The sequence below is a fragment of the Pocillopora damicornis genome, chromosome 3 (genome assembly GCF_964200805.1).
Source record: "Pocillopora damicornis chromosome 3, jaPocDami1.2, whole genome shotgun sequence".
NCBI lineage: Eukaryota > Metazoa > Cnidaria > Anthozoa > Scleractinia > Pocilloporidae > Pocillopora > Pocillopora damicornis.
Window position 1 is genome coordinate 6449250 of NC_142672.1, and position 26416 is coordinate 6475665.

The 26416-nt window shown below is 40.3% G+C and overlaps 4 protein-coding genes across 4 annotated transcripts; 1 reads left to right on the plus strand and 3 right to left on the minus strand.

Annotated features, from left to right (window-relative positions):
- Positions 1-1885: 1885 nt before the first annotated feature.
- LOC113675044 (uncharacterized) lies at positions 1886-4968 on the plus strand. Its single transcript, XM_027191573.2, has one exon. It carries the CDS (start codon positions 3061-3063, stop codon positions 4633-4635), a length of 1575 nt encoding a protein of 524 aa, XP_027047374.2. The 5' UTR covers positions 1886-3060; the 3' UTR covers positions 4636-4968.
- A 530-nt stretch (positions 4969-5498) lies between these two features.
- On the minus strand, positions 5499-13533 carry LOC113675045 (TBC1 domain family member 20). Its single transcript, XM_027191574.2, has 9 exons — positions 13153-13533; positions 10756-10953; positions 10260-10349; positions 9556-9650; positions 9273-9364; positions 8810-8911; positions 8057-8198; positions 7345-7535; positions 5499-6840 (listed from the first exon to the last, which is right to left on the minus strand). Exons 1-9 carry the CDS (start codon positions 13262-13264, stop codon positions 6600-6602), a joined length of 1263 nt encoding a protein of 420 aa, XP_027047375.1. The 5' UTR covers positions 13265-13533; the 3' UTR covers positions 5499-6599.
- Positions 13534-15400: 1867 nt separating this feature from the next.
- Positions 15401-16941, minus strand: LOC113675054 (lipopolysaccharide-induced tumor necrosis factor-alpha factor homolog). The gene has a single exon (XM_027191585.2). It carries the CDS (start codon positions 16568-16570, stop codon positions 16091-16093), a length of 480 nt encoding a protein of 159 aa, XP_027047386.1. The 5' UTR covers positions 16571-16941; the 3' UTR covers positions 15401-16090.
- A 2393-nt stretch (positions 16942-19334) lies between these two features.
- On the minus strand, positions 19335-25261 carry LOC113675055 (uncharacterized). Its single transcript, XM_027191586.2, has one exon. The coding sequence runs from the start codon at positions 25183-25185 to the stop codon at positions 19951-19953; it is 5235 nt and encodes a 1744-aa protein (XP_027047387.2). The 5' UTR covers positions 25186-25261; the 3' UTR covers positions 19335-19950.
- Positions 25262-26416: the final 1155 nt, after the last annotated feature.

The following is a 26416-nucleotide window of genomic DNA, read 5'->3' on the forward strand; positions in this document are numbered from 1 at the left end:
TATGTTTAATTATGATAAGCCATCTCGTATTTTTCCATGTTTATCAATAAAGGGCAAAATTACTGAGCGCTGATTGGTTGAGAGAGAGGGCATTTTTTCTTAATCGAGGGCATTTTTAGTAATCAAGAGAGGGCATGATTACCTGTTAATGATTGGCTAATCCGTTGCATTGCTAATCCGTTGCTTCCCAGATAAAAATAGACTGCGCGCGTGATTTTCCTTCGTATAAATTTTGCCCTTTATTGATAAACAAGCTTCGCGACTCGGGCAATTTTGGAAAATTTTGAAAACTCTCGTGCAATTAATCCTTAATAGTACTTGGCCTCATGTGATTACCTATACATATTATTAACACGTGATCACATGATTTTTCTCGTGCAATTTGGAATAAACAAGCACTTGTTAATTTTTTCAAAGACCACTATTTTGTTAGTCTTAAAAAAAATTTACTCGTGCTTATTTATTCCAAATTGCACTCGAAATCATGTGATTACCTATACTAATTTTTATGATAATGTGGGTTCAAGCAACTTTCCTAATCCTTTTATAAATAACACCGCCATCTTAGAAGGGCGTAAAAAAGAATATTATGTTGCCCGGAACAAGTGAACAGAATGCTTCCTGCTTTACGGGCTTTAAAATTTACCATTATGGGCGACTATCATGAAATTTTACGCCCCTTACTTTTTTCTTAAGACCAGTTATCTGCCGTTAGCTTTTCCGTCAATGGCATCCTGCGCACGTAACCTAAAATAGAGGCTTACAACACACCACTGAAGCAATGTGTGACGGCCGGTCTTACATACTGACGAATTACGGGGCGCGGAGAACTTTTCCTACCAAAATTCAATATCACTCTTTATTTTCTTAACAGAGTGCAGAACATAACAAAAAAATTTGACATATGGTATGTAAACAGAGTGGGAAAGGAAAGTATTTTGAGCCAAACCTCAAAAAGAAAACAAAGACTGGGAAAAAAGATTTCTTTCCCCATTGTTAGAGTTGTCATGAAAGACTCCTCGCTGTAAATGATGTGACTTGATTTCCTAGGCTCTTCCTAGCTATCCATATATGTTCTTTTAAGTGTACAACAAGAAGACTAAAGGAAAACTGTGTTAGTTTTAATTTTAGGTGACATTAAAATATATATTGTATCACATCAAATATGCGAATAGTTTCGTAAACTTTGCCCCGTTTACTAAGGATAGAATTCTAACGAACTAGACTCAATCAAACTGTTTCATTCCACTCTTGTATTCGCTTATTTACAACGGGTGTGTAAAAAGCTACTCTGGAAAATTTGTAAGAAATCACTCTCCTATACGATATTGTTTACATTGTGATTGGTTGTTGCTAAGTACTGATTTAAAAAGTCATTCAAGGTTGCCTTGATTATGTAAACCGATCAATGTCCCCAAATCACTTGCTTCTAGCTCTTGACATAATGTTCACACTCATCAACTGACATGTGTCACGACGGATGACTAAGTCTCCGACAATAGGAACATAAAGAACTACCATGGCTAATATTCCAACCATGAAATACGCAAAAAAAAGCAGAAAGGCATCCTGTGCACGAAGCTAAAAATGGCAGCTTACAACACACCACTGATAGCGGCCTTTCACACCCCCGCTACACGCTCGGACTTTTCTATTCAAAATTCTATATCACAAGTTATTTTCTTAACGGAACACATATCATAACAAGACATACAAAGTGTGGTAGATAAACAGACTGGTGAAAGGAAAACATATTGAGCCAAACCCCAAAAAGAAACAGAGATTAGAAGGAAGATCTCTTTAAGTCATTATTTTAGTTGTCACGGATGACTCCCCGTTGTTTCAGGTGTCACTTGATCAGTCCCAAGTCCTTATTATCCATGCTCTTAAGTGTACAACAGGGAGGCTAAAGGAAAATTGTGATAATTTTAATTTTTAAGCGACAGAGAAACGTAACTACATTACCATCACAAAATATACGAACAGGAATAACTTTCCTTGTCATAACATAGATCCTCAGTCCTGAAGTGTCACGTCATACGCGAGCTCTGTCCCACGCGCTTCTCGTGTTTCCTGTAGTGTTCCTCGGAGCGCGTCAGACAAGCCAAAGTGAGTGTTTATTTATGGAGAAAGTGTTTTCGAGAAGGTTATATCACACGATAAACAATCACATTGCACGTCATACTGTTATAAGCGAAAGCTATTCTTTATTAAATAATATTCACACTGTGACGAACTATTAATTAACATAACACTAAAGGTTAGATTTTTAAATAGCATCAATTTACGCTTGGAATTCCGCCTAATTATTATGTTGACGGGCATAACATTACTGCTTTCGACTTGTTTCGGAGTTGTCATGACAACACACACATTTCTTTACCATCTAGTTGTACGTCTTTGATCTTTTCACTATCGCAAGTCATAGCAACTAAATTTCCATTAGTTTTTATTCCACTGAGATTAGCGGTGGAGCATACAGGAGACTGCTATGCTTCACCCTGTACTTCTGTCAAAAAGCATTGGTTAGTCTATTTTGGAGTATTATGTTACATGCTGGTTAAATAAATTGCCCGCATGACATAGTGAAGTGCTGTTTAACATCATCACTTTCAGTTGTTATTCTTCCTGATTGAAGCTTAAACAGTCTGAAGCGTTTTTAATTGTTTGTGATTTAGGATCAGGTAATCTTGCAAGAAAGCTGTAAGGCCAAAATTGGACATACCTTTAACGGACAAACTGGAATAGTCACAGATTTTTTCGCAAACAGAGACTTATTCAAACTTATCTGCATGTACAATTTGCGCAATAGTTTTGATACGTCTGACTTGCATTTCTTTGTCTTTCATTACTGAATAGATATTTGAGGCTATGCCCATGTATAGACATGATTCGGCAGACGTATTATGACGAGGTTTTATTAGATGACGCAAAGAGACAATGAGAGGTGTCAAATGCATTCCGACTTCCGCGCTAAATTGTCAACAACAGGACCACAAAGCCTATAAAAGTGAGAGCGCACTTGTTTCGTGTCAGTTTGAATCGTGAGACAAGCTGAGAATGGAAATTCAAAATCAAAAGACGAGTGCCACAGAAATCTTTGAGATTTGGGACATTTTCGAGTCCTACATAGCATCAGTTATCATTTGCGTTTTGATATTGGAAGCTCTCGTTGCTGTTCTCTTCTTCCTTAAAATGAGAGATGCTCACGAGCCAACCGTAAGGCACTCACGGCGGAGAAACGGAAAACTCTCCAGGCCTCTGGGCTGGTTGGAACGTGTGTTGCTGGAGAGAGAAAGAGTGAATCATTGGGGAACTGTGTCTTCGGTATTACTCCTGGATTCTGCGGAAAAACTTAAACAAGATCACTTAATAAAAGCCCTCGGCCTGCTTCCCAAACGATTTCCTCTCCTGAGGATGCGAATCAACCAGAGCGGCAGTCATGAGTGCTTTGAGGAAATGGAAAACCCAGAAACAGTGGATTTTAAAGTCCTTGACGAGATCGCGGCTAATGAATGGGAGAAGGGCTTCGAGGAAGAAATAAATGGCTCTTCTTTTAACACTGACACAGGTCCTCTGTGGCGACTCAGGCTGCTTAGAGAGACACTTCACGAAGGAAAATACCGGAACGCTCTAGTGTTCACATTTCATCACGCCATCTGCGACGCCCTGTCCATTTTTAAGCTTCAACAACAGCTGCTGAGTTTCCTTTCTTCAATGCACGATGGAGAAGACTTTAAAGTCGAGAGTCTGCCCCTCAGACCTCCTCTTGAATCGTTGACATCAAGTCTCGTTAAACCAAATATTTGGGAAAGACTGTTGTTTAAGAGTGTATTTGCCCTCCAGCGAGTGAAGAACATCTTTGTTAAGCCAAAGAACTTGTATCTGTCGTTCTACCCTCCTGTCGCCGATTCCGATCCGTCGGTGATGAAGAAAACTCTTCTACTTGGTCGCAGTCTGTCTGAGGAGGATACCAAGCTGTTAATAAAGAACTGTAAGTCCAACAAGTGCACTGTGCACGGCGCTATAACCGCTTCCACACATCTGGCAATTACGCGACTTCTACAGAAAAAGAAACAAGACTTAAACGCTCCGGTCACTGTCGAATCGTCTTACTCCGTTAGTTTACGCAAGGAATGCCAGCCACAGGTGAGCAGCGATGATTTTGGAGCTTTCATCTCCGCAAGTGTGTTATCCATTCCAGTACCCAGTGTTGACCTCACAGACAAGCAAGGATTTTGGCAGTTTGCGCGCGCGTGTACTCGCGAGGTACACACGCAGGTGGATTCTGGAAAACATAGGAACGCTCTGAAGTTTTATCAATGCATTGACATTAGATCGTACTGTAAAATGTCCGATTATAAGCACAACGAAGGCCGTAGAAGCCACATATGTAATATAAATAATTACGGAGCTCAGAGCACTAATCTGAGTGAAGAGAGTCCTTTTAAGATTGCAGGGTCGTATTTTGGTGTGCAAGGCGCGAAAACCAGTCACATATTTGGCAACAATATCATGACACTTGACGGCAAGCTTTACTGGGCTGTAGAGTATTTTCCACATGTCACCACTAAAACACAAGCAGAAGATTTTACTGATTTAACCTTGGAAATTTTAAAGGGGGCTTCTGTTTGATAGCAGTTTAATATTACAAATAAATTTTGCGCAAGCTAAAATTGTGTAGTTATTTATTCATCAAAAGTTTCTTCTACCGTTAAGAACTGAAATTGTAAAGAGGTATTTATATTTCAGCGTAAAGCAGTTATTTAATTTTTTGTTTCATCGACGTCGTCTTTGCAAAAACTTGCGGGGTGTTCACGTATAATAGCTTAATATCAACAAAAGAAATATATTTTGTGTAAATTTAACCTTAGTCATAAGAAGAACACATCAAGATATGGTATGTACATTTCAGTAGGTTCGATTTTGGCGAAGATATTTGAAATAAATAATATATTAAAACACAAATTTTGAAATTGTTGTCTCTTTTCGCATCGCGTGTCTCCACAATGTTTGTCAAAGCGGTCAAGGTTATTTCCTTCAAACATTATACATAAAGCGGTTCCGTTTCTATCATCCTTCAAAAGGTTTTTGCTGTCATATCAAACCCACACTTGGCCAGCCGGAAAACTAGCCACATAAATGTGTGCACTCTTGACGCCCCTGACATCGTGTCAAAAGTAATACGGGATAACCCCGGACTGAATTGGTTTATTTCACTGCGCTCTGTAGTTGGTTAAGAAATATTACACTCAACTCTTAGTCATTCAGAATGACGCAAAACTCATACCCTGCGCAACTTGCTCGCTTCCTTATAATTGTATGCACTTTAGGTCTTCACTGCTTCTTTCGAATTGTGTGTATTGGCTTCAGTTCAACGACTTTTCCCGCCTTTTCACGCTGCATGCGGAAACTTTAGGACTAGCTCGAGTGTTGCATGGCAAGTGAAGGAACGGCTGCCAGCAGACCCCGGACAAAAAGTTCTGCTAAGTAACTGCACTGACTTGTTTTTATTACTTTTTTTTTATTTGAGGTAACTAGCTTCTCATTTGTACGCAGCGGGTATACCTACGCAGAGAAAAGCAAGGACATTTTTATTTCATATTCCCAGTTTCTGACAAAATCATCAGAATAATTTGATAATGGTCAATTCCGTATACAGATCATTTGGGATAAGTAAATTTTGGTGACCAAACCAAGAGAGAAACCAGCCCTCATTAATAGACTACATATTTCAATGCTGCATTTGTACAGCTTTTTCTATACAATCCTTAGATAATTTCTCTAAACAAGAAATGTTCCAGCCGTGGCCGTTCTTCTGCCTGCAAAAAAATTGTTCGACGACAGTGTTCGACGACAGTGACAAACCAAGAGAGAAACCAGCCCTCATTAATAGACTACATATTTCAATGCTGCATTTGTACAGCTTTTTCTATACATTCCTTAGATAATTTCTCTAAACAAGAAATGTTCCAGCCGTGGCCGTTCTTCTGCCTGCAAAAAAATTGTTCGACGACAGTGTTGTCCCAACACATTTCTCAAAATTCACAAACCAGATTTTCTACATGCCCCCTGTAAGAATTAGTAAGGCTGAGTTCTTCGTTGTAAAATCATCTTCTTCTACTGATACTTAGAGAACACGATTGCAGTGTGGTCCATTGAGCACTGCATGCAGTAAACTACTTTCATGCTGACTTTATAGAGGGTAGTTCGAAAAAACGCTTCGCAGAGGAGAAGTGAGGATGACGAAGACAGTTCCATCTTCCTACTGTCAAATCAAACAACTGAAGGCGTGTTTCATACGAGGAAATCGCTCTGAAGAAGTCTTTCGACTGCCAAAAGTATTTTGGCTTGGTTCCTACGAGTAAGCTTCACAAATCAGAATAAATTTGAACTCCCGCTTTAAAATATGGCGATCATTTGATTCGAACCCGGAGTCCAGTCCATTTGAATTCAATGCAGTTCCTCTGTTTTTTATCACTCTCACATTCTGATCACAAGTCAAGGTTTCGTGACACAAGAACGACAGTAACGAAAGGTCTGCTACCAAACTCTTTCTCGTCTCATTCACATGGAAAAATGGCGACACTCCCTTTCATTTATATCCAACGTTTCGCTGTACTCAGAACATAAATAGCCATTGTACCCACAGAAGCTGTTAATGTCCACACAGCGAGCTTCATGTAAGGATTTGTTTGTGTCGCCGATTGGAAATTTTGTGAAACTTCGAGTTCGTTGTTTGTGTAAAGGGCAAGCTGTTTTTTCCTTTGTCTCAGAACAGAATCAGGTCTTTGGTCTCCTAACTCTCGTATAAACTGCTTATGCTTGGCTACGGTTATGCTAAATTGAAAAAAAATCACTCGTACATTAAAGAGAAAAAAATGATGCAAGGTAAACATTGGAGAATTCTTCGAAAGGAACTTGTGAGTACCACACGATTTCTAAGGAAAAAAGAAAATCTATATAGAGAGATAAAACTCTGGATATTTGAGGTTGCGGATTTTGTTGTCACTTGTGATTTTATTTACTTAAAAAAAAAGGATCGCTGGACAAATCGACATGTCTCTCGTTTAGAGACTACAGAGAAATACTGGAGAATTTTCCTAACAAATCAACCCTTAAAATGCAGATTCTTGTATTAAGCAGAAGAATCGATGAAGAAAACTGACAAAAGGAATCAACAAAAATTAAGATGATGCACAGAAGAGCGTAAATTCTACTCGACTTATGAACACGCAACGTTTCAATTTACAACTAAAAATGTAGCTACAGGTTCTGAAAAGGATTGTTGTCGATGACCATGGCAGTCGTTTTTAACATTGCAAAGCAAAAAACACCAATTACCTTTCTTTAAGATAGCGGTCAACAGCTCCAGATAGCTTTTCAGGGGGAAATTTACGGAACAGCGAATGCGCAGTGGTGATAAGTTCTTCAACGTAGTCAGGAAGATCATCGGGAATTCGAGAAAGAAGATGGTGTACATAGCTCATTTCACATTCGCCGGCCAGCACTTCAGAACGACGCCGGATCACAAGCTAGTAACAAAAAAGTTTAAACATAGATTACAATGAATGTTTCGTTTCTTTTCACACTTGCCTTGGCTGAAAAACCTACGTGTAGTTATCGCTCGCACGAAAATGCGGCAGTTTTAGCTTGTGGATTGACATATTTCTTCAAATTTGCGAAGTTCAAGGTGACTGAACTGGTGGGAACTAATTTTTGCGGTTTTTTTTCCATCTCGCTGGGAGAACCTAAATAAGGGAAAAAAACCGAGATATTTTTAGATGGCCGTCGAGTGATGAGTGTATCAGGTCATGTTACAAATACTCCGACGTTCCCTTATTGTATCTTCTTTACTCCTATTAAAGCTACGAAACCGTTTGAAGCGTGGGAAAATGCGAAGGGCCGACTCACGATTAGTTTGAGTTTTGATGCTGATTGAATGAGAGGATGTCGAGTTTTCTGGACCAATCACAGAGACACAATCATACAAACTGGGTACAAAATTTCACTAAAATCTACTGGTAAGATAAAGAAGGAGGACACAGCAACTCACAGCGGCACCGAAGTACACAGGCATAAGAGGATGGGTGGCCAGAAAGAAGTCATACAGGCGAACTATGGTGGAAAAATCCTTCAACACGTGACCATACCACGTGATTAGCCAGCTGAGGGCAAACACCTGTCCCACTTCAGACCTTGTCAGTGTAAGGAATGAATTATTACTAAATTTGAGATCATCATTTTTTCCCAATATTATGCTAGGTACTGCAATGGAGGGTATTATGATACTGATATATTCACAGTCGTGCAATGGAGTGTGGTAGACATGGTAGCTTTAAGGTTAGAGCAATTGACTTTGGATTAAAAGGACTGGGTTCCAGCTCTAACCCAGGGGTTAACCAAACCAGGGTCATTGTGTTCTTGAGTTGCGCATTTTTCACGTACAATGTCTCTCTTCATCCAAGGGTAGAGATGGGGGTACCAGTGATGGGCTACCACCCCATCCAGGAGGAGAATTACTACTTGGCAGCTTCATGGTGTAAAAACCAGGGTAAAGTCCTGAAGTGAGGATCACTTGGCTTATGCCCCATACTTAACCTACTCTGTATAACTTTTGGAGCAAGAAAAGTGATCTTGTCTTACAAAAGACATATAACCAAAAGTCGAAACCATAGGGGGGTCTCATACATATGTATAACTGACAGCATAATATAGAAATAAAGGGCAGAAACTAAGGCAAATAATTCACTGGGGTGAAGTTCATGATTTCCAGGCTTGGCTGATGAAATAAACTAAAATAACATACCTGACAAGAAATTCCCTCAATTCTGGATCAGCTTCTTCAATAATGGGATGCAAAAATGCCAGCATTTTAGTTGTCTTCTCCATTGAACCTTCCATGAAGTCCCTGAAACAAAAAAGCACAGATGCCAACAGAAATAACCACCTGAAACAGTTTGGTTTTATATGTACTATTTGAGAAGATTGTAAAAGGAAAATCACTGAACAGTAAAAATGTCAAAGAGGTATTACACACAAAAACAGCTACAGTTAAACTTCAAGAAAAATGCAACTTTTCAAACTATACCCGTGGCTTTTGCTGTTGAGCCACGTCCTGGCAAGCTGACTGCTACATTTCAGTGAACTCTCAAGGAAAGAAGCAATGGCTAAATGGTTAATGGACTAAAGTCTTGATGGAAAGGTCCTGGTTTATCACTCAATAAATATTCCAACCCATGATAAAAAAATTCCTTATTTTGTCAGTTTACCTCAGTTGATGAAGAGACAATTGCTCCAGAAGAGCTGTAGCTAACTCCTCTCCAGCTACAAGCAACAGAGTAACAGCCACATCATGGTAACCCTTTCAAAATCATAATCAAAAGTATTTGATTAGCTATTATAAATGTTGTAATCTATCCAAAAAAAAGGGGCATCTATGCCACTCAGAACTCATAGGTTCCTCCTTGTGTATATGACTATAACATACATAATTGCCTTATTAAATAACAAACAATTTTTATTATTATTTACTATTCATAAACAACAGCATACCTGATAATAATGCAGATCCTGATTTCTACACAATACTCTCATGATGATCCTTACCAGCTGCTCTTGAAGGGTGCGACGCCTTGATGCTCTCATCTCTGATTCCAAATGAAAGTAAGAAAAACTGTAACCAGAGGTCTGAATTTTTTACTGTAAATTGGGTGGTTGAGGAAGATGGAATGACCAAAAGAGTCTTAACAAACTCTAAGCCACATTATAAAACAGTCCAAAACTACTCACAATAGATTCAAAGAGAATGGGAGCACTAGTAATAACTAAACTATGGGTATTTTACATTGCTATCAATCAAAACATCAGTTGAAAGTTACTGTAAAGGAACCATTAAATCTGACAAAAAAAAAATCACGTTGAGATATTGTATAAAGAGAGTACATAATTATTGATTCACCTATTAGAAATATTTGACAGAAGAAGAGAGGAAACAGCAGAATACAGGCTACATGATTGAGGACATGACCAAGATTGTCCCAAAGAAACCAAAGTGATTGGGAGGGTATGCTTATGCCCAGTTTCCATTTGATCACCAGAATAGACCTAATTGCCCTGAATTTTAGTGTATTTGAGATGAGACAGACAACCATAAGAAATCTAAACCTTCAGACACTGCAAGTGTCCATATATAACCCAAAAATAAGCTTCAGCCCTGATACCACTGTACAACTACATGTAGCAGTCGAGTAACTTACCAGAGGGAAACCTCCTGTGTGATCGATCAACATCTAAGTTCACTTGTCTCCAATACTTGTGTACTTGAAACTGTTCCAACTCAGAATTGTCTTTGGGAAAAATAAATCGTTACAGTACAATCTTTGTCACATTCTCAGGGGATTTAATATGTTTTGAAGAAGATGGAAACAACTGCCAAGTTCACAGCCTTGGGCAGTTTGATATTCACTCTTATGTTGTCAGTTTCAGAGAAAGTAGGGGGTTATTTAGCCTGGCACAGATGGCAAATTTTTCAGATACTGAATCTTGTTGAACCTCCTGTCTTCCTGTAGCTGTATCTTACTTAAAGAATAAAATCCCAGAAGTGTCTCAGTGGCAAAACACATAAAAAGCTAAGTCCCTTACCAGATTTCACACGTCAGACAGATCTGATTCCACAGTTAGATGCAATATCAGCTGAGCTACAAGAAAATGTTTTGGTGAATTTGTACATATACTTGGTTTACATATTTTTACCTATCTTCTTGTCTTTGTTTCTTGAAATCTCCAGTGTATTAACATTGAGTAGTTTAGACCACACTTTACACCTCAAGTCTACAGCAATGTAGCCATCAGCTGTGATGCTCAGGTCTTTCAGTGATGGTACATCCACTGGGTCTGAATCTAAAGCATCTGTTATCCTGCGAATCTTACCTCGCAGACGGGCCTCTGACACTGCAAAGGAAATTATAACAGCTACATAAGATACCGTATTTCCTCTGATAAGCTCCAAGGCACTTATTTAAAATTTTGGCAATAACCCTTTAACTCCTAGAAGTGATTCACATGTAACTTCTCCCTAAAATATCTATCCGCTATCCAGCAAACAGGTAATGAGAGTACTCAAATGTATCAGGTGGAAGTTTTTATCTGGATCTAACACCAAATTCTTGCAACTAATTTACAAGGAAATTTGTAGCAGCTTGAGGGGAGAATTAACAATCAGATCCTGCGAGTTGAAGGGTTAAGGGGGTGCTCAAGGGGGGTTCTTATTATTCTTCTGTACCAATTCCACCATAGATGAAGCATACAAAGTTTTAAATTAAGTGTATACCTACTGTTTAAGAAAGTTACTGAGGAGAGGGAGTGTTTGTTTGACATTATGGGGGTGGTGGGTGCATATTTGGGGAGGGTGCTTATCAGAGTGTTGAGGCTTATTCAAGGAAATGCAAAAACTAAAAATATTTCCCTCAAGTTAAAATAAAACCAATCATGTCAACCTGTGCATATGTGTGATATTTTCAGCTTATGAATTTAAGTTGTAAATTCAATGTTTGTTGATTCCTGTTTACCTTTGTTTTGGAATACTTCTCTTATGCTTTGTGCAAAGGAAAAAACACAGCAAACTAGTCAAAATGATTTCAACATGAATTTCGTCTTAAAATACAACATAAAATCACCGTAAAAAGATGGAAGGAAAGATCCAGGTGGTACAAAATAATGTAATAATGTGTGACAAGGGTCACAACTCATGATTCATTTATGAAAGACAAACAAATTGCACTCTTTACTCACTATAACTGTCACTGTCATTTGACTGTTTGCCCTTGAAGCTCACAGTTTTACCTGAGCTTTGCTTTCTATAAAATTATTCACATCCCAAAACAGATATTGTCAAAAAACATCTGTGCAAACCTTTCTGTCAAATGGTGGTTATTGTTCATATATTCTATGTTTTAATGTACAATGATAGGCTAGGACAATGGTAAAGAAAAAAAGCTGTTCTAACTGGCTGACTGACTGACTGTCAGTTGTCAATCAGCCAACTTGTTGGGTGGTTGTCTTGGTAACTGGTCAAGTTGCCTGAGAGTCATCTCCCCCAAAGTCATGTTGCCTGAAATTTTAGTAATGTTGCCTGAAAAAAAAAGTCAAGTCACTTGAAGAAACAAATACGAAAAAGATCAGAATTTCAGACTGTAAATAGGCAATTACACTGAGAAATTTTTTATCACTATAGCACTCTTTGTTTCCAACAACACCATGAAGATTCTAAAAGCGTTGTTCGTTTCTAACAACGAAGGGAAGTGTTCTACATTTATGACAAAAAAAATGAAGCCTTGTTCATTTGGTATGTACTTGTTTCTTACTCACAGACATTTCGTAAGCTTGGGAAACTCTTTCTTGTTTCTCAAAATGTCATGAAGACTTTGACTACACAGAAATCGATTGTATGGTCAGAATTGAAATATGTTTGAGTAATGACTCTAAAAGTATTGTTTGTTTCTAACAACAGAGGGAAGCATTGTTGGTTGAAACAAAGAGCGCTTTAGTGATAATAATTTCTCAACATTACTGCCTATTTAAAGTCTGAAATTCTGACCTTTTTAGTATTTGTTTCTTTGGGTGACATGACTTCGAGTGAAATGACTCTTGGGCGACATGACTTTTGGGCGACTTGACGTTGTCTTCCCTCTGTCATTTGTGTCTACCAACTGCTGGTTAACTGTCAGCACAAAAATGGCCATTTTCTGAAAGATTGCTGACAATTTTTTTGAGCCAGTTCGTGGCCATACCATGAGAGGATAACACAGGCTAATGTAAAGAACTGCTCCCAAACATAGATTGTCAGTTGTTTTCTGGTCACAATTGAATTTACTTGCACAATTTGAACCAATAGTTGGCTGACAGTTTTCTTTAACTTAAGCATAGACCAGCTGTTGGCCGAGAGTCGGTGAAGTTTCAGCAGTATGCATGTTAGATCTTGTCATCATTATATATGCCGTGACACCGCCAACCAACACAGCTCGTCTCGATTAAGTAGTCCGGCTAGCTGTAGCTAGCGCTTTGCTTTATTTTCCCCCCGCACTTTATAATTTTTGGCCTAACCCAGCAAACCCATGTAATCGAAGGAAACATATATTAGAATATACTTACAGTAGTACATCATCTGTCCTACGATACCCGCGTTCGGATTTTTCGTTTTTCCGACGTAAACTTTCCTCTTGTACGTGTAATGTGGAGGTTCTCTTCGTGCCAGAGCGGCCATGTTGATGTTGTCAAACCTGCTCACTTTACTTAATTACGACCTTCAAAAATTTCAGACGATGACTCAAACCACACCTACATAGTCTATCGCGAAGTTTTATTTCTCCATCTTTAAATTTCTATCGCATTTTGGGAGTGAAATTGGCTATATTTCTCGCCGAATCTTCGGCGTTTAACGCCGATATAACCTCCATTTTGTTTCCTGTTGAGAAAACTGCTGACTCCATTGTTACGGTCTGCGGCTTCACAAGACACTCGATAACCAAAACAGCTTCCAAGAAACAGCTATCAATGTTGTCCATGTCCCTCACGGTCAGGGACCCCTCAAGATCCCTCAAGCTCTTAGTTGACGGGAGAAGGGTTAGGAAATTTGTAGTAATTTTCCTGACATACCAAAACAAAACAAAATAGATGGGACCTTGTTCTTTCTACAAGAATGAAGGAGACTGACATAGACAGAGACAGAGGATAGATCGTCCCCTCTACTAACTATGCCTCAACGGAATACCTCTTGGAATTCCTTAGAGAGGTATCCTGCCTAGCTCTAAAAATCCGGGCTTTTTTATATTGCAAGTAGGCTTTGCAAAAGAGTCAAAGTGAAGAATTGGTAAAATTTCTTCTTAGTTTTCTGCTCAAAGCCTGATATATTTGGTTATTTCTATCAACCTTGTCCCTAAGAGTATTTCATTTATTATTTATGATTTACTTCAAGCGCTAAAGACAGATAACTTTACACTCTCTTGTGGCTCCCTAGAAAATCATCATGTTAGAAACACGAGCCCATTTTCAGACCAATTTGGCCCAACCAGAATCTTTAAAGCTGTCAGGACTTTTAATTAGTATTTAGAGAGAAGCACTTCAGCAAATTCCCCACCAAACAGTTATTCAGTCATAAAATTTTAATGCTGACCAGTAATTATTAGGATTTGCATGTATTTCTCTATTCAAAATTAAGATTTCTCTTCTAGAATTTTCCCAAATCAATAAAATTCTCCAAAATCAAGTTAACAATAGGCTTGAGGGTTGTGGGACTTATCCCAGAGTAAAAATTTCTGAAATTCAATTTGGCCAAGATAGTTATCTATAATTTTGCTTCCTTACAAAGATCTTTCCCAGCAATTAAGTTGAACCAGAGATCTCCTTTTGAGAACTTCAATTCTACTTTCTTTTCTGAACTACAGCCAGGTTATTTCGAATTTCAGTTTACAAATGATTTCTTTCTTGTGAATATCTTGATTTCCTTCTCAACACCAAGAGATATTGACCAGCTACAGTGCAAGTGGCATACACTGGTGCTCTTAGGATTAAAAAAGAATAAAAATAAAGCACATACGCTTTTCAGTGTATAAAACTGCCAGTGTAAACATCTCCTCAGAGCATAATTTTCACCTCGTGTTAAAGATAACATAACTTGCAAAAATGAGAATATGTGCAGCTAATTAAAGCATTTGCTTTAAGATGTTTCATGACAGCTTTTTTGAGATTACCTTGTTTGTATGGCACTTCAAGGTAAATTTTCTAACAATCAGGGATTGAATTGGATCTACAGTATACTTCATAACCAATCTCTCACTTGCTGATATAAATTCTGCACAACCTTCTCATCCAAATAAATAAAAGGGGTAAGTTTCCAAGAAACTGTGGTGCTGTATCGGAGGGAGAGTATAATAGACAGGGTAATTAAAGTATTAACATCTGAGTTTATAACATAAATTAGCCATCAGAAAGAGTTTCAAAGCTGATTTTTCAAGCATTGGCCCTTCATCTCAACCAAATAGATGCAAAATTCACACCAATTGCACCTTTGGTTACCCGAATTTCTCCCACACTGATACTACAAACACATTTGCTCTTTGCTCACCTTGTGATATTTTTCTTATTCTGATAAGCATTTGCGATTATCAAATGCATGGACACTGATTAATTTTCAACTTAGATAATGACCAAATTTGGATTCTAGGTCTGTGTGCAAGTTTTCTGATGTGTTCAAAAGATCTGGTGTGCAACACATGCATCTAAAAGGTTGTGAGAGTTAGAGCTACTGAGAATGTCAAACATCTTGGCATGCATGTACATGCAAACCATTTACAAATCTTATCTTAGATAATTGGCATTTAAAATCAAGAACGACTCAACAAAATTTGTACACATTTTATTGATTAAATTTCCTACAATTGCACTGTAAGACGTGGATGCTTTTCACTTTCAGTCAATTTTCTCTCATGTATCAAAGCTGATGGAAAATACCAGAAATCCATTGACATGTTTCCTACGATGGCATCATGCATCGGCAGCATTGATAACAACTTTTATTATTCTTAACTTCACCTTCCGGTCAACATTTTTGAACGATTCAAAATATTTTGGATATACACCGGCCGAGCAAGGCACAATGCCATAGTGGCTACATTTTCTTTTCATTGGTATTATGAAAGTCTTTAAGTTTGTTCTCTACTATCAGCCGGAACACGAATTGTGAAACCCAGCGAAAAGCATTCGCAACTGTTAGAAATCGCTACATGTAGTAAGTACCATTCTCTGTTTTGATGATAGGAAACCGTAATAGAGTTAAGGAAATGACAATTAATCTTTGACAGACATCGAAACGGCTGTGCTAACTACGATCAAAATAACAGGAAATGGACCGTGGACTGTTAAACAGGAATAAAGACATAAAGCTTCTCTACTAGTATTTTGTATTTTTTTTTTTGATGCGATCATCATTACGAGATAAACTAAATTATAAAAAATTACAGTTAAATGATTGTTGTACAACCTTTCCTTCCCTTTCCTGCTTCCTCTTTCCCTTTCTCTCTCCATCTTCGGTTTACATTCGGCGGAAAACTCCAAGCTGCCTACGGCAATTGGGGCAGGAATGAACGGCATCCTGCATGCCGTCGATACAGAACGGAATCAAACAACAACCAGCCCAACAGCCGACAAGGATCAGTCCTCCACAAGCGAGCCAAGCCAGTGTACCAGGAGTGTACTGCACAGAAGTAACAATGGTTGCAGTGCAGTACGGGCACACCATCGACACAGGAGCTTCGCCATACATCGCATTCCCCACAACCACAGTTTGCGGCTGCTGTATGATTGTAGTAGTTTGAGTGGTCTGAGCAGACGGAGGCGGCCCGTAGCCTTGAGGTGGCGGTCCATACCCTTGTGGTGGTGGCCCATACCCTGGCCCAGGTGGTGGGTAACTTTGTGGTGGAGGGTAACCTGGCTGTTGTGGATAGGCTGGCGGCCCTGAAGGCGGATAACCGGCCTGAGGTGGTTGATAAGGAGGAGGTCTAGGGTCCGCCATTATGGATGTCTTCGATCGAGCACGGAAGCAGTTATGACTATTCTTTTCAGCAACCTTCTAGCGCCTTTCGATGCCTCGAACGCTCACACCAACTCAAAGTTATATTCAGTCCTTCAATTTCAAGTCTACAAAGGAGGAAGACGTTTAAGTCACATCGAGGGTTCGACGCAGAAAGCTTTGGAAGAATCTTTTTTATTTCGTCACGTGATGTTGTTTTACCGCAACATGACGTCAATCTCTTCTTTGTTTCCAACACAACCAGCTGAGTAGGAGTGAAGTTGCGTTGGCGTGGAGGTCGAGTTGTGGCATCGAAAGTTGTCGTATAGGAAGGATGTTTAACCCTTAAACTCCCATGAGTGACTAAGACAGAATTTCTCTTTACAATATCTATACAATTTCAAGCAGATAGGTGATGAGAATAAGGAAATATATTAATAAGAGGATTAGCAGTTGATCTAATACCAAATTCTCCAAACTAACATCTCAAGAACTATATGGCAGACAGTGAGGACAATTACTAAGGAGATCTTGGGAGTTATAGGGTCAATAAAAACATTTATTCAAAATAATTTCCGATACTAATTAACAGCGTAATTAAGCGACACAAGCGGTCCAGGCTTGACAGGCTCGAAAAACTGTTCTGTTTTAATTCAAAACAGGGGTTTCGAAAGTTTTGAGAATCATACAAAAAATATATCAGCTAAAGAAACAAAATGGACTGGTTACGGTGCCAGAGCCTACTTCTCTATTCTTTAAAGTTTGACTTTAGAATTTGGCTTCTTGTTCACCTTTGTCACTAAATGAAAAGCACTCTTTTTCAATGATATGCTGCAGCCAAACTATTTTTCCCTCCCAAAAATTATGCGCTTCACAAAACGTTCGTCACCTTTCATTTCATTTATGAAACTTTTTATTGTTTCATTTTATTTTATTATGTTAATATATATATATATTTTTGAAAATACATGGGAACGAACTTATGAACCTGTCATTATCTTACACATGAGGGGGTGGGGGAGGGAATGGATAATTTTTTCTTGGGGGGGAACACATGGTTTTCAGAGGGAACAGAGGGGGTATTGACCGCCAATTAACTGCAAATGAGGAGGGGGGAACATATGGTTTTCAGGGGGATCAGAGGGGGTATTGACCGCCAATTAACTGCAAATGAGGAGGAGGGAACACATGGTTTTCAGGGGGATCAGAGGGGGTGTTGACCGCCAATTAACTGCAAATGAGGAGGGGGGGAACACATGGTTTTCAGGGGGAACAGAGGGGGTATTGACCGCCAATTAACTGCAAATGAGAAGGGGGGGAACACATGGTTTTCAGGGGGAACAGAGGGGGTATTGACCGCCAATTAACTGCAAATGAGAAGGGGGGGAACACATGGTTTTCAGAGGGAACAGAGGGGGTATTGACCGCCAATTAACTGCAAATGAGGAGGGGGGAACACATGGTTTTCAGAGGGAACAGAGAGGGTATTGACCGCCAATTAACTGCAAATGAGGAGGGGGGATCATACGGTTTTCAGAGAGAACAGACGGGGTATTGACCGCCAATTAACTGCAAATGAGGAGGGGGGAACATACGGTTTTCGGAGGGAACAGAGGGGGTATTGACCGCCAATTAACTGCAAATGACGAGGGGGGATCATATGGTTTTCAGAGGGAACAGCGGGGGTATTGAACACCAATTAACTGTAAATGAGGAGGGGGGATCAGATGGTTTTCAGAGGGAACAGAGGGGGTATTGACCGCCAATTAACTGCAAATGACGAGGGGGGATCATATGGTTTTCAGAGGGAACAGCGGGGGTATTGAACACCAATTAACTGTAAATGACGAGGGGGGATCAGATGGTTTTCAGAGGGAACAGAGGGGGTATTGACCGCCAGTTAACTGCAAATGAGGAGGGGGAATTACATGGTTTTCAGAGGAAACAGAGGGGGTATTGACCGCCAATTAACTGCAGATGACGAGGGGGGATCAGATGGTTTTCAGAGGGAACAGAAGGGGTATTGACCGCCAATTAACTGCAAATGAGGAGGGGGGAACACATGGTTTTCAGAGGGAACAGAGAGGGTATTGACCGCCAATTAACTGCAAATGAGGAGGGGGGATCATACGGTTTTCAGAGAGAACAGACGGGGTATTGACCGCCAATTAACTGCAAATGAGGAGGGGGGAACATACGGTTTTCGGAGGGAACAGAGGGGGTATTGACCGCCAATTAACTGCAAATGACGAGGGGGGATCATATGGTTTTCAGAGGGAACAGCGGGGGTATTGAACACCAATTAACTGTAAATGAGGAGGGGGGATCATATGGTTTTCAGAGGGAACAGCGGGGGTATTGAACACCAATTAACTGTAAATGAGGAGGGGGGATCAGATGGTTTTCAGAGGGAACAGAGGGGGTATTGACCGCCAGTTAACTGCAAACGAGGAGGGGGAATTACATGGTTTTCAGAGGAAACAGAGGGGGTATTGACCGCCAGTTAACTGCAAATGACGAGGGGGGATCACATGGTTTTCAGGGGGAACAGCGGGGGTATTGACCGCCAATTAACTGTAAATAAGGAGGGGGGATCAGATGGTTTTCAGAGGGCGTATTGACCGCCAATTTACTGCAAATGAGGAGGGGGGTCATAAGAATATTTCAGCACCTTGAGGGGGGTCAGGTAGATCTTATCTTGACGCAATCAAAATCCTCCGACACCCAGGCGATAACTTATGGTGACCGATCTCACTGTTGAGTCGAATTGAACTCCTAAAATGTTAAACGCTTTTTGATAGGTTAAATCGTTACATTCATAATCTAACATTGTTTAACTTAGGCTTAATTCGATCGCTTATTAGATTTCGAGACGGAACGTTTCCTCTGCTGTTGCTCTCCTACGCAAGTGTTGTTCACAAAGACTAAACTTTATAATTGTAACTTGATGAGAAAGAGAAAAAAGGAACGAACTAACTGGCCCTAATGACAACGAATTTAACCTTAACGAAAGCGAACTCGGAAAAGATAACCTAAAGAATTGCACGTTTAGAACGTTGAGTAGTTTATTTGTGCCTCTGTGTACGCGTGTTCACGTGCACCCTTGTTCATCATTGGTCCTTTTGTCTAAGTGTTATGGACATTTCAAACACTCACTCTCCTAACTCGTGCTTGCTTTCGTTCAGTAGAAAATTCTGGTTTCATTAAGTCTTTGGTTCTTTTTTCGGGGACAAGAAAACACTATCGTCATGAATATAAGTTTTCGACCTTTTCTCCTTAACTGAAGTGTTCTAAAACTACAGCGACAGAAATAGCTTGTTGATTGCAGTATTGTCTTTTGTCCTCAGCATGCATGACAATACACAATAAGCATCGAAGGATGGTTAGTTCACTTTACATTCATCACTTATGTGGTCCTTGTCCGAGGGTGTGGCGAGACGAATCACTTCTGAAGCAGTCTCATTCGATCTGCAGTTATGTAATTCCTGATTACTGACACAGTCCTCAGGCATTTCTACATTTTCTACATAACATGCTACCAGAAAGCGAAAAGGTGGTCCAGTCCTGCATTCTATTGATACTTTCCCGTGACCAATGATCACAGACTGTTGTGTTATGTCCATACTTCTCTCTAAAACATATTTCCCTTCTTTTATCAAGATGATCTGATCCTTCCCCCTCAGTTTCTTGGCATTTTCAAAAACACACTGCAGCTGGTCCGACCTTTCAACAACTTGGACTTGAAGCTCTCCATAGTGTTGAATAACTTCCGACACATCCCGACCTCGGCTTACGTGTTTAAACACTGCCGCAGCGGCCAGTGCTTCCGGCTTTCTGTCGAGTTCTGATAAGGCTACTGCTTTGGTGTGGTAACCAAGCAGCCAGGAAGGGTCGGCCTTGATGGCAGCATCTGCATCGTTTAGTGCAAGTTGTAATAAAGACCTCTTCTTGGACGAAATAGATTGTTGTTGTTGAGCAGATTTTAAGTAGGCTAAAGCCCTGCTGGTGAGAATATTTGGATGGTTTGGACATGAAACCAGAGCTTCTTTATACAGTCCCAAAGCTGTATTAATATGGCCACCTTCGAGACATGATTTTGCCTTTTCTCTAAGTCTTTGAATGGACTCCCCTGACGGCGTAAGTACAATGTTCTCTATGTAAATGGTCGCATCAACCTTAAATGGAACACCTTTAGAGCACATAACTTCGACGTCGCCAAGACCAACTAAAACACCATTTTCGGGAATAGCCAGGGGCTCTGGAAGCTGGTACATTCCTTCTTTTATTACAATCACTAGATTCGAGGCGTTTGTTTTCTCAGTTGCGGTTTGAAGGTCCTGCACTGAGTTCACGATCTGTACGTTACATGATCCAAAGCGATTAACCACAGCTGGAATACTTGAGCATTTCGACGGAAACAGATTCTGAGCAGCAGCAGCTGCAGCAAGTGAAGGACCTCGCTCGCCAAGATGAGCAAAGCAGACAGCCTTCCAATAATACCCTTTTACCCAAGAGGAATCTGCTGCTATTGCATTCTGTGAATCATGCAAGGCTTCTCGAAGGTATTTCTGCTTATCTTCCATTGAGCATTGTCTCTCCGATAGTTTTACATTTGTTGCAGCCCTGTTACTCAGCAACTTGGCATCGTTTGGTGATAGAATTAAAGCTTGATTGTAAAATTCTTTTGCACCAAAATAATCCTTTGCCATAAACAATCTTTTTCCATTATCCTTTAGTCTTCTGACTTCGTACATTTTGGCATCAATCGGCGGCAAGCCATAGTTGGGTTGTGTTGTTCCTCTTGTCTGGCACTGCTTCAGCAACTCAAGGCATTCCTTTGCCTTCACACTATTTCCTAAGAGATCGTATGCGTATTTCAAAGCAGTATAGTTGTTAACTAGCTGTGGATGAGCCTCACCGCAACATTTCTTCCGAATTTCCATTGAGATTTGTGCTACTGTCAAGAACATTTCTCCTCTCTTTATAGAGACAGCACCACGGCCCCCTTGTTTTGTCCTCACTGAAATTGCCATGCAGTCAAACAGATGATCTAAAACTTCACATGCGTGGTCATTGGTGCCATCCTCGATGGTGGTTGCATTTGTTTCCATGCGACTGTTAATCACGCTCTTGTGTATCTGAGGCCATCTCTCTTTCAGAATATTCAGCAGCATGTCTTCCGACTTCTGCGTCTCAAAATAGCTGAGTATGCCAAGAGCACTGGTCATGCCTCTTATGTACCAATCAGTCTCATGTGGCATTGAACTGCTTATCTCCACCAATTCGTCAGCATAGGACTTCGCCTCGCCAAGCTTTCCCTCATTGTCGAGATGGCAAGCGATATATTGAAGAACACGCAACAACAAGGGCTTATCTGTAGGATTTATTCTCCTGGCACGCTTTAAGGCATTCTGGTAGCGTTTCATAACTGGTTTGAAATTACAAGAAGACATGTAGTTTTCTGCTCTTCCTATTGAAATCTGAAGCTCTACAAAACAACCATCACTTAGTCTCAGTTTCTCAAGTTCTAGTAGGGCTTTGTAATTTTTCTCCCATTGTTTTTCCATAGCATAAAAGGAAGCTTTGTGCTGAAGGACGCGATATTTGGTATCGTCGTCTACGATGGCACCAGATTCCTCCAGCTGGCGGAGTTTCTGCACGATTTCGTCAGCCTGAGTCTTTGACTCTTCGTAACTTTGTAAGTCAAAGCAATTTCTCTTACTGACACTTGCGTGCAACATCGTAACCAAAATACCTGGTTCACCTTCAGAATGCATTTTCCGTACTTGTAATAAGAAATCTGCGAATTCAGCTTTCAGTCTATGAAAGGATATGTTCACCCCCACAAGCCGTTCTACAAACGAGCACAATCGACAGAAGGTCTTATCTCTGAATAAGACACGGACAAAGTTTCCCTTTGAAGACTTGATCTGTGAATTTATATGATCCTTCACCTGCCTGAAATTTAACAAAAGGGTTATGAGTATATTTTTATCCTCTTCCTTCATCTCCAAAAAGTCTCTGGTGTCGTTATTTAACGCTAAATTTGCACAATTTTCAGTTCTCTTGGTTAAAGCACAGTGAATAAGGCGCATGGCTGCCACCAAAGTCTCTTCCTTTAGTGATGGGGTTAGGCTATCTCGAACCACCTCTTGAACAAGTTTGTGGACACCAAATACCCTGTTATGCTGATCCACCGAGAAAAGAGAGTAACAGGTCAGTACCTCGAGGATGTGAGCAGTGTCAATCTCAGAACGCGCAGCGTCTCTCAATTCTACTTGATTTAGAGCAGGAAGCCCAGGATTTATGACTTCTAAAGGAATACTTTCAGACGTCAGAAAGGATGCGATGCGCATCATGGTGGCGGCAGCGGGTGATTTTTCGATCACGAATGAAAAATTCATCTCCCACGTGGTGTGTACAGAGAGACGATGTTGTGCTTCTACACTTAGGGCAGTGACCGACTTCTGCTGTAGAAGGCGGAGCTTTACATGACGATACTTGTCAAGGTAATCTTTGAAGGTAATAGAAATAGGAAGAGCAGATAGGTAAGCTGCTGCTTGCTCGAGGGCTAATGGAAGACCCCCTAATTCTTTTGCCAAATCAATTGCTCCCTGGTTGAGCGATTCCCCTTCAAGTCCTGTTCTTCGAACTAGGAACAAGGCACCTTCTTCTTCACTGAAGCACTGCAGCTCTAAGCAGTTAGTAGGGGACAGCCTCAGGAATGCTGCGGTGTCTTTTGCATTTTTTCTTGTCGTAAACAGTATGTGTCCATTCTTGGGCGCTCTTGCATTTCTTTGCCAAGGCCCTTTGCATATTTTCTCTACACCTGTAGGACATGTTGGACTTCTTAAGTCATCTGCGTTGTCCACTACGAGAAGCCATGGGCGACTTTCATAGGACAGTAGAGTCAGAAATCTGTTTAGGGAGTCATCAACGTTTTCTCTTGTGGACGCAGCCACATTTAAGAGCGCAAGGTTCTCGGCAACTGATTTACTTACATTTTCATCACTTTCCCCATTAACCCAGAACACTCCACCTGTGAAGTGATTCATCCATCTCCAAGCAAATTCTACAGCCAGTGAGGTCTTGCCACATCCTCCGAGGCCACAAATTGTTTTGGTGCAGCATGATGTTTTTGGTGGACTTTCAGAATTCTGATCCCGGACTAAATTTTTTTCTAACCAGACAAGAGCGTTCTCACGACCAGTGAACTCTTGTAGTTTCTGTGGCGCAGCACAAATTGAGTTCTTACTGTCTCCACTCTGTCCTGGTTGAAATTTCGCCTTTAGCGTTTCTACTTCACTTGTCATTTCCTTTACTTCAGATTTGATGCTTTCGAAGTTGGTTTCGAAGTTGGTTTCTAAGTTGGCAACTTTACTTTGTGTGGTGTTTAGTTCCATTACGACGTTACACATACAACTTTTTACATCGTACAGATCCTCGCTAATGACATCTAAGGCACCCTGCAAATCATCACGCTCTTTAAGTGACATATTGAAACTTTCTACAGCTGTCTGTATCGTGGACATTTTTGCTTTAAGGTCTGAAACTTCTTCCACTACGTTATTCTGCTGCTCTTGAATTTTTGCAATTTCTTCTCCATGCAATCGAGCTTGTTCTTTCAGATTGTATGTCTCTTTCCCTGATAATTCTTCTGCTCTTCTTATCTTGGCATCTAGCTCAGTAACTCTATCTCGATCTTCATGTAGCTCTGTTCTCAGTACCATTTGCTTCTCCCTCACGTTTGCAATTTCTTCTCCTTTTAAATCAACTTGTTCCTGTACCTCAAATAAGTCATCCTTGAACTTTATTAGGTCGGTAACTAACGACTGCCGAAGCAAATAAAGGGCCTCAACTTCGGACTCCCTGACGGTTAGAAGACCATGATGGAACAAATCTTGCAGGTTTTTGGAAGACTCTTGGGCTGCCTTGTCAGCACGAAACACTTGGTCATTTAGAAGGCCATTGAGATGCCCAAGTATGGTTTTGACATCTGCATCTTTGAGTTCTTGCTTTGGAGAATGGGCCCAGCGATTTCTACCCTCGTCCCGCACTGAGCGCAAAACTGCACCATTGACTGGAGGATTGATAAAAGGGCACCACTCTAACAGGTTTAAAAGTCCCCCGATGTCTGTCGTGTTGGCATCAGTGATGCCCCCTTTACGAGTTCCAAGGGTTGGCATGAAAACTTTAGCTATCTCCCATGCCCCTGTCGCAGAGCCCCACTGTTGTCTATCACTGTTGTCCCAACAAATCTTTGGTCGTGGGGACTTGTGGAGGCGCTCCAGCTCCTTCTTCCACATGCTACAAGTGGCACACTTGGAAGAATCACGCGCACAGATACATGGGGGAAGTGCTTGTAGAGGAGGGTTAGATTTGATAAACTGGTACCAAGCCACCATTTTCCCTTGGATTAACTGTGTTATTCCATTTTTGGTTATGTTTAAGGCACATCCAACCAATATCCAGTTTTTGTGCTCTTTTTTATCAAGATCTACCGTCCAGCTTACAGTAGTCATCTTGTCACCTCCTTTGACAGAGCTAAAATTCCAGGAAATAGTTGATGATCGTTTATATCCTGCAACAAGGATTGACGATATCGTAAGGTTTGACATCCTTTGGTGCCTGATAGATCGGGGGAGTCGAGGTAGGGATGAAAGATTGAAGATATTGGGAAATGCTGAGGTACCTAAATGGGGAACCTAAATGCATAAGCAGTCAGGGGGTTAGTTCGAGGACCAAATAATTGAGGAACCTTAGGGGATTTCTTATCGGGGGATTCGAGATAGAGTGGTCTAATAATACTGTGGGGATAAAGATCCCACGGGTTGGAGGTAACGAAGGACTCCATCGAGTATAAAATTGAATTTACCAGAGGGTTCGAGATACAGAGGGAAATGAGATGCCTGGGAGTTAGAAGTATTTGATATGGGGATCTAAGATGCTTAAGTCACAGAGGTAACGGGAGGAGGTCACATAGCCCTATGCACAAGAAATTAATAACAAAAAACCGCTGATATGTTAAAAGGAGAAAAATAATGAACCGAACAAGTCCTTCCTGATCTGCAGCACCCGTTTTAGGTGTGACAAGATAAGGAATTTTCGGGTTTATATGGTTGATGTACACCTAATTTCATCGAGCCTACAATAAACGAATATATAACCTTTCATAATCTACCGATCTCCAGCCGTAGCTTAAATTAAGGCATTGTTACGAGCAACTTGAATACGATTAGGTTCTTCGAATCATTATTTAAATCCAGGAGTAAACAGCTAGATAGTGGTTGCAATATCAGTTTAAAGTAACCCTGGGTAGGAAATAAAGGTTTTGGCAAGCATGAAGCGATTTGCTCCGTAGGAAAGTTCAACAAACGCTGTATTAGGATCTATTAGGTACCTGTATTATTCGACTTCACAATCTTCTTTTTTAATGAGAACCTTTTTCAGAGGAACGTTCGGACAGAGATTAACCAAAATTTAAGGACATACTAAGAACCTAGCCAGGCTGAGAGTCAGTTAAGAACGACTATTTTGCCCATTTTTTTGTGAGAAATATATAAATGAAGGAAAAGAAATATGAAACTGTGCTCTAGCAGGACAATTAACTTAAATACTTAGGCCTATATTAAACCACACAACTTTAAGAACTTATTAAGAGACGATGTCAGCATCCATCGCACAAATTTGAAATAGGAAAATTTTATAGTAACTTTTTAATCATCCTTTTGCCTTTTAAAAGCTCGAAGCTCAGTAGATTCTGTCATATCGTTCATTGTTAAAACTGTCTTCGTTTTGATGCTACTATTCGACATAGGAAAAGCATGTCGGACAAAAATATTTACCAAA

Bases quoted from the DNA above. Each gene is read 5' to 3' on its own strand.
- LOC113675044 (XM_027191573.2), top strand. From the start codon at position 3,061: ATGGAAATTCAAAATCAAAAGACGAGTGCCACAGAAATCTTTGAGATT.
- LOC113675045 (XM_027191574.2), bottom strand. From the start codon at position 13,264: ATGGCCGCTCTGGCACGAAGAGAACCTCCACATTACACGTACAAGAGG. The intron at 10,350-10,755 runs GTAAAAATATGT...TTTTTCCCAAAG, and splicing joins AAACAAAGACAAGAAGATAG to ACAATTCTGAGTTGGAACAG. The intron at 6,841-7,344 runs GTAATTGGTGTT...TTTTCAATTTAG, and splicing joins GACCGCTATCTTAAAGAAAG to CATAACCGTAGCCAAGCATA.
- LOC113675054 (XM_027191585.2), bottom strand. From the start codon at position 16,570: ATGGCGGACCCTAGACCTCCTCCTTATCAACCACCTCAGGCCGGTTAT.
- LOC113675055 (XM_027191586.2), bottom strand. From the start codon at position 25,185: ATGTCAAACCTTACGATATCGTCAATCCTTGTTGCAGGATATAAACGA.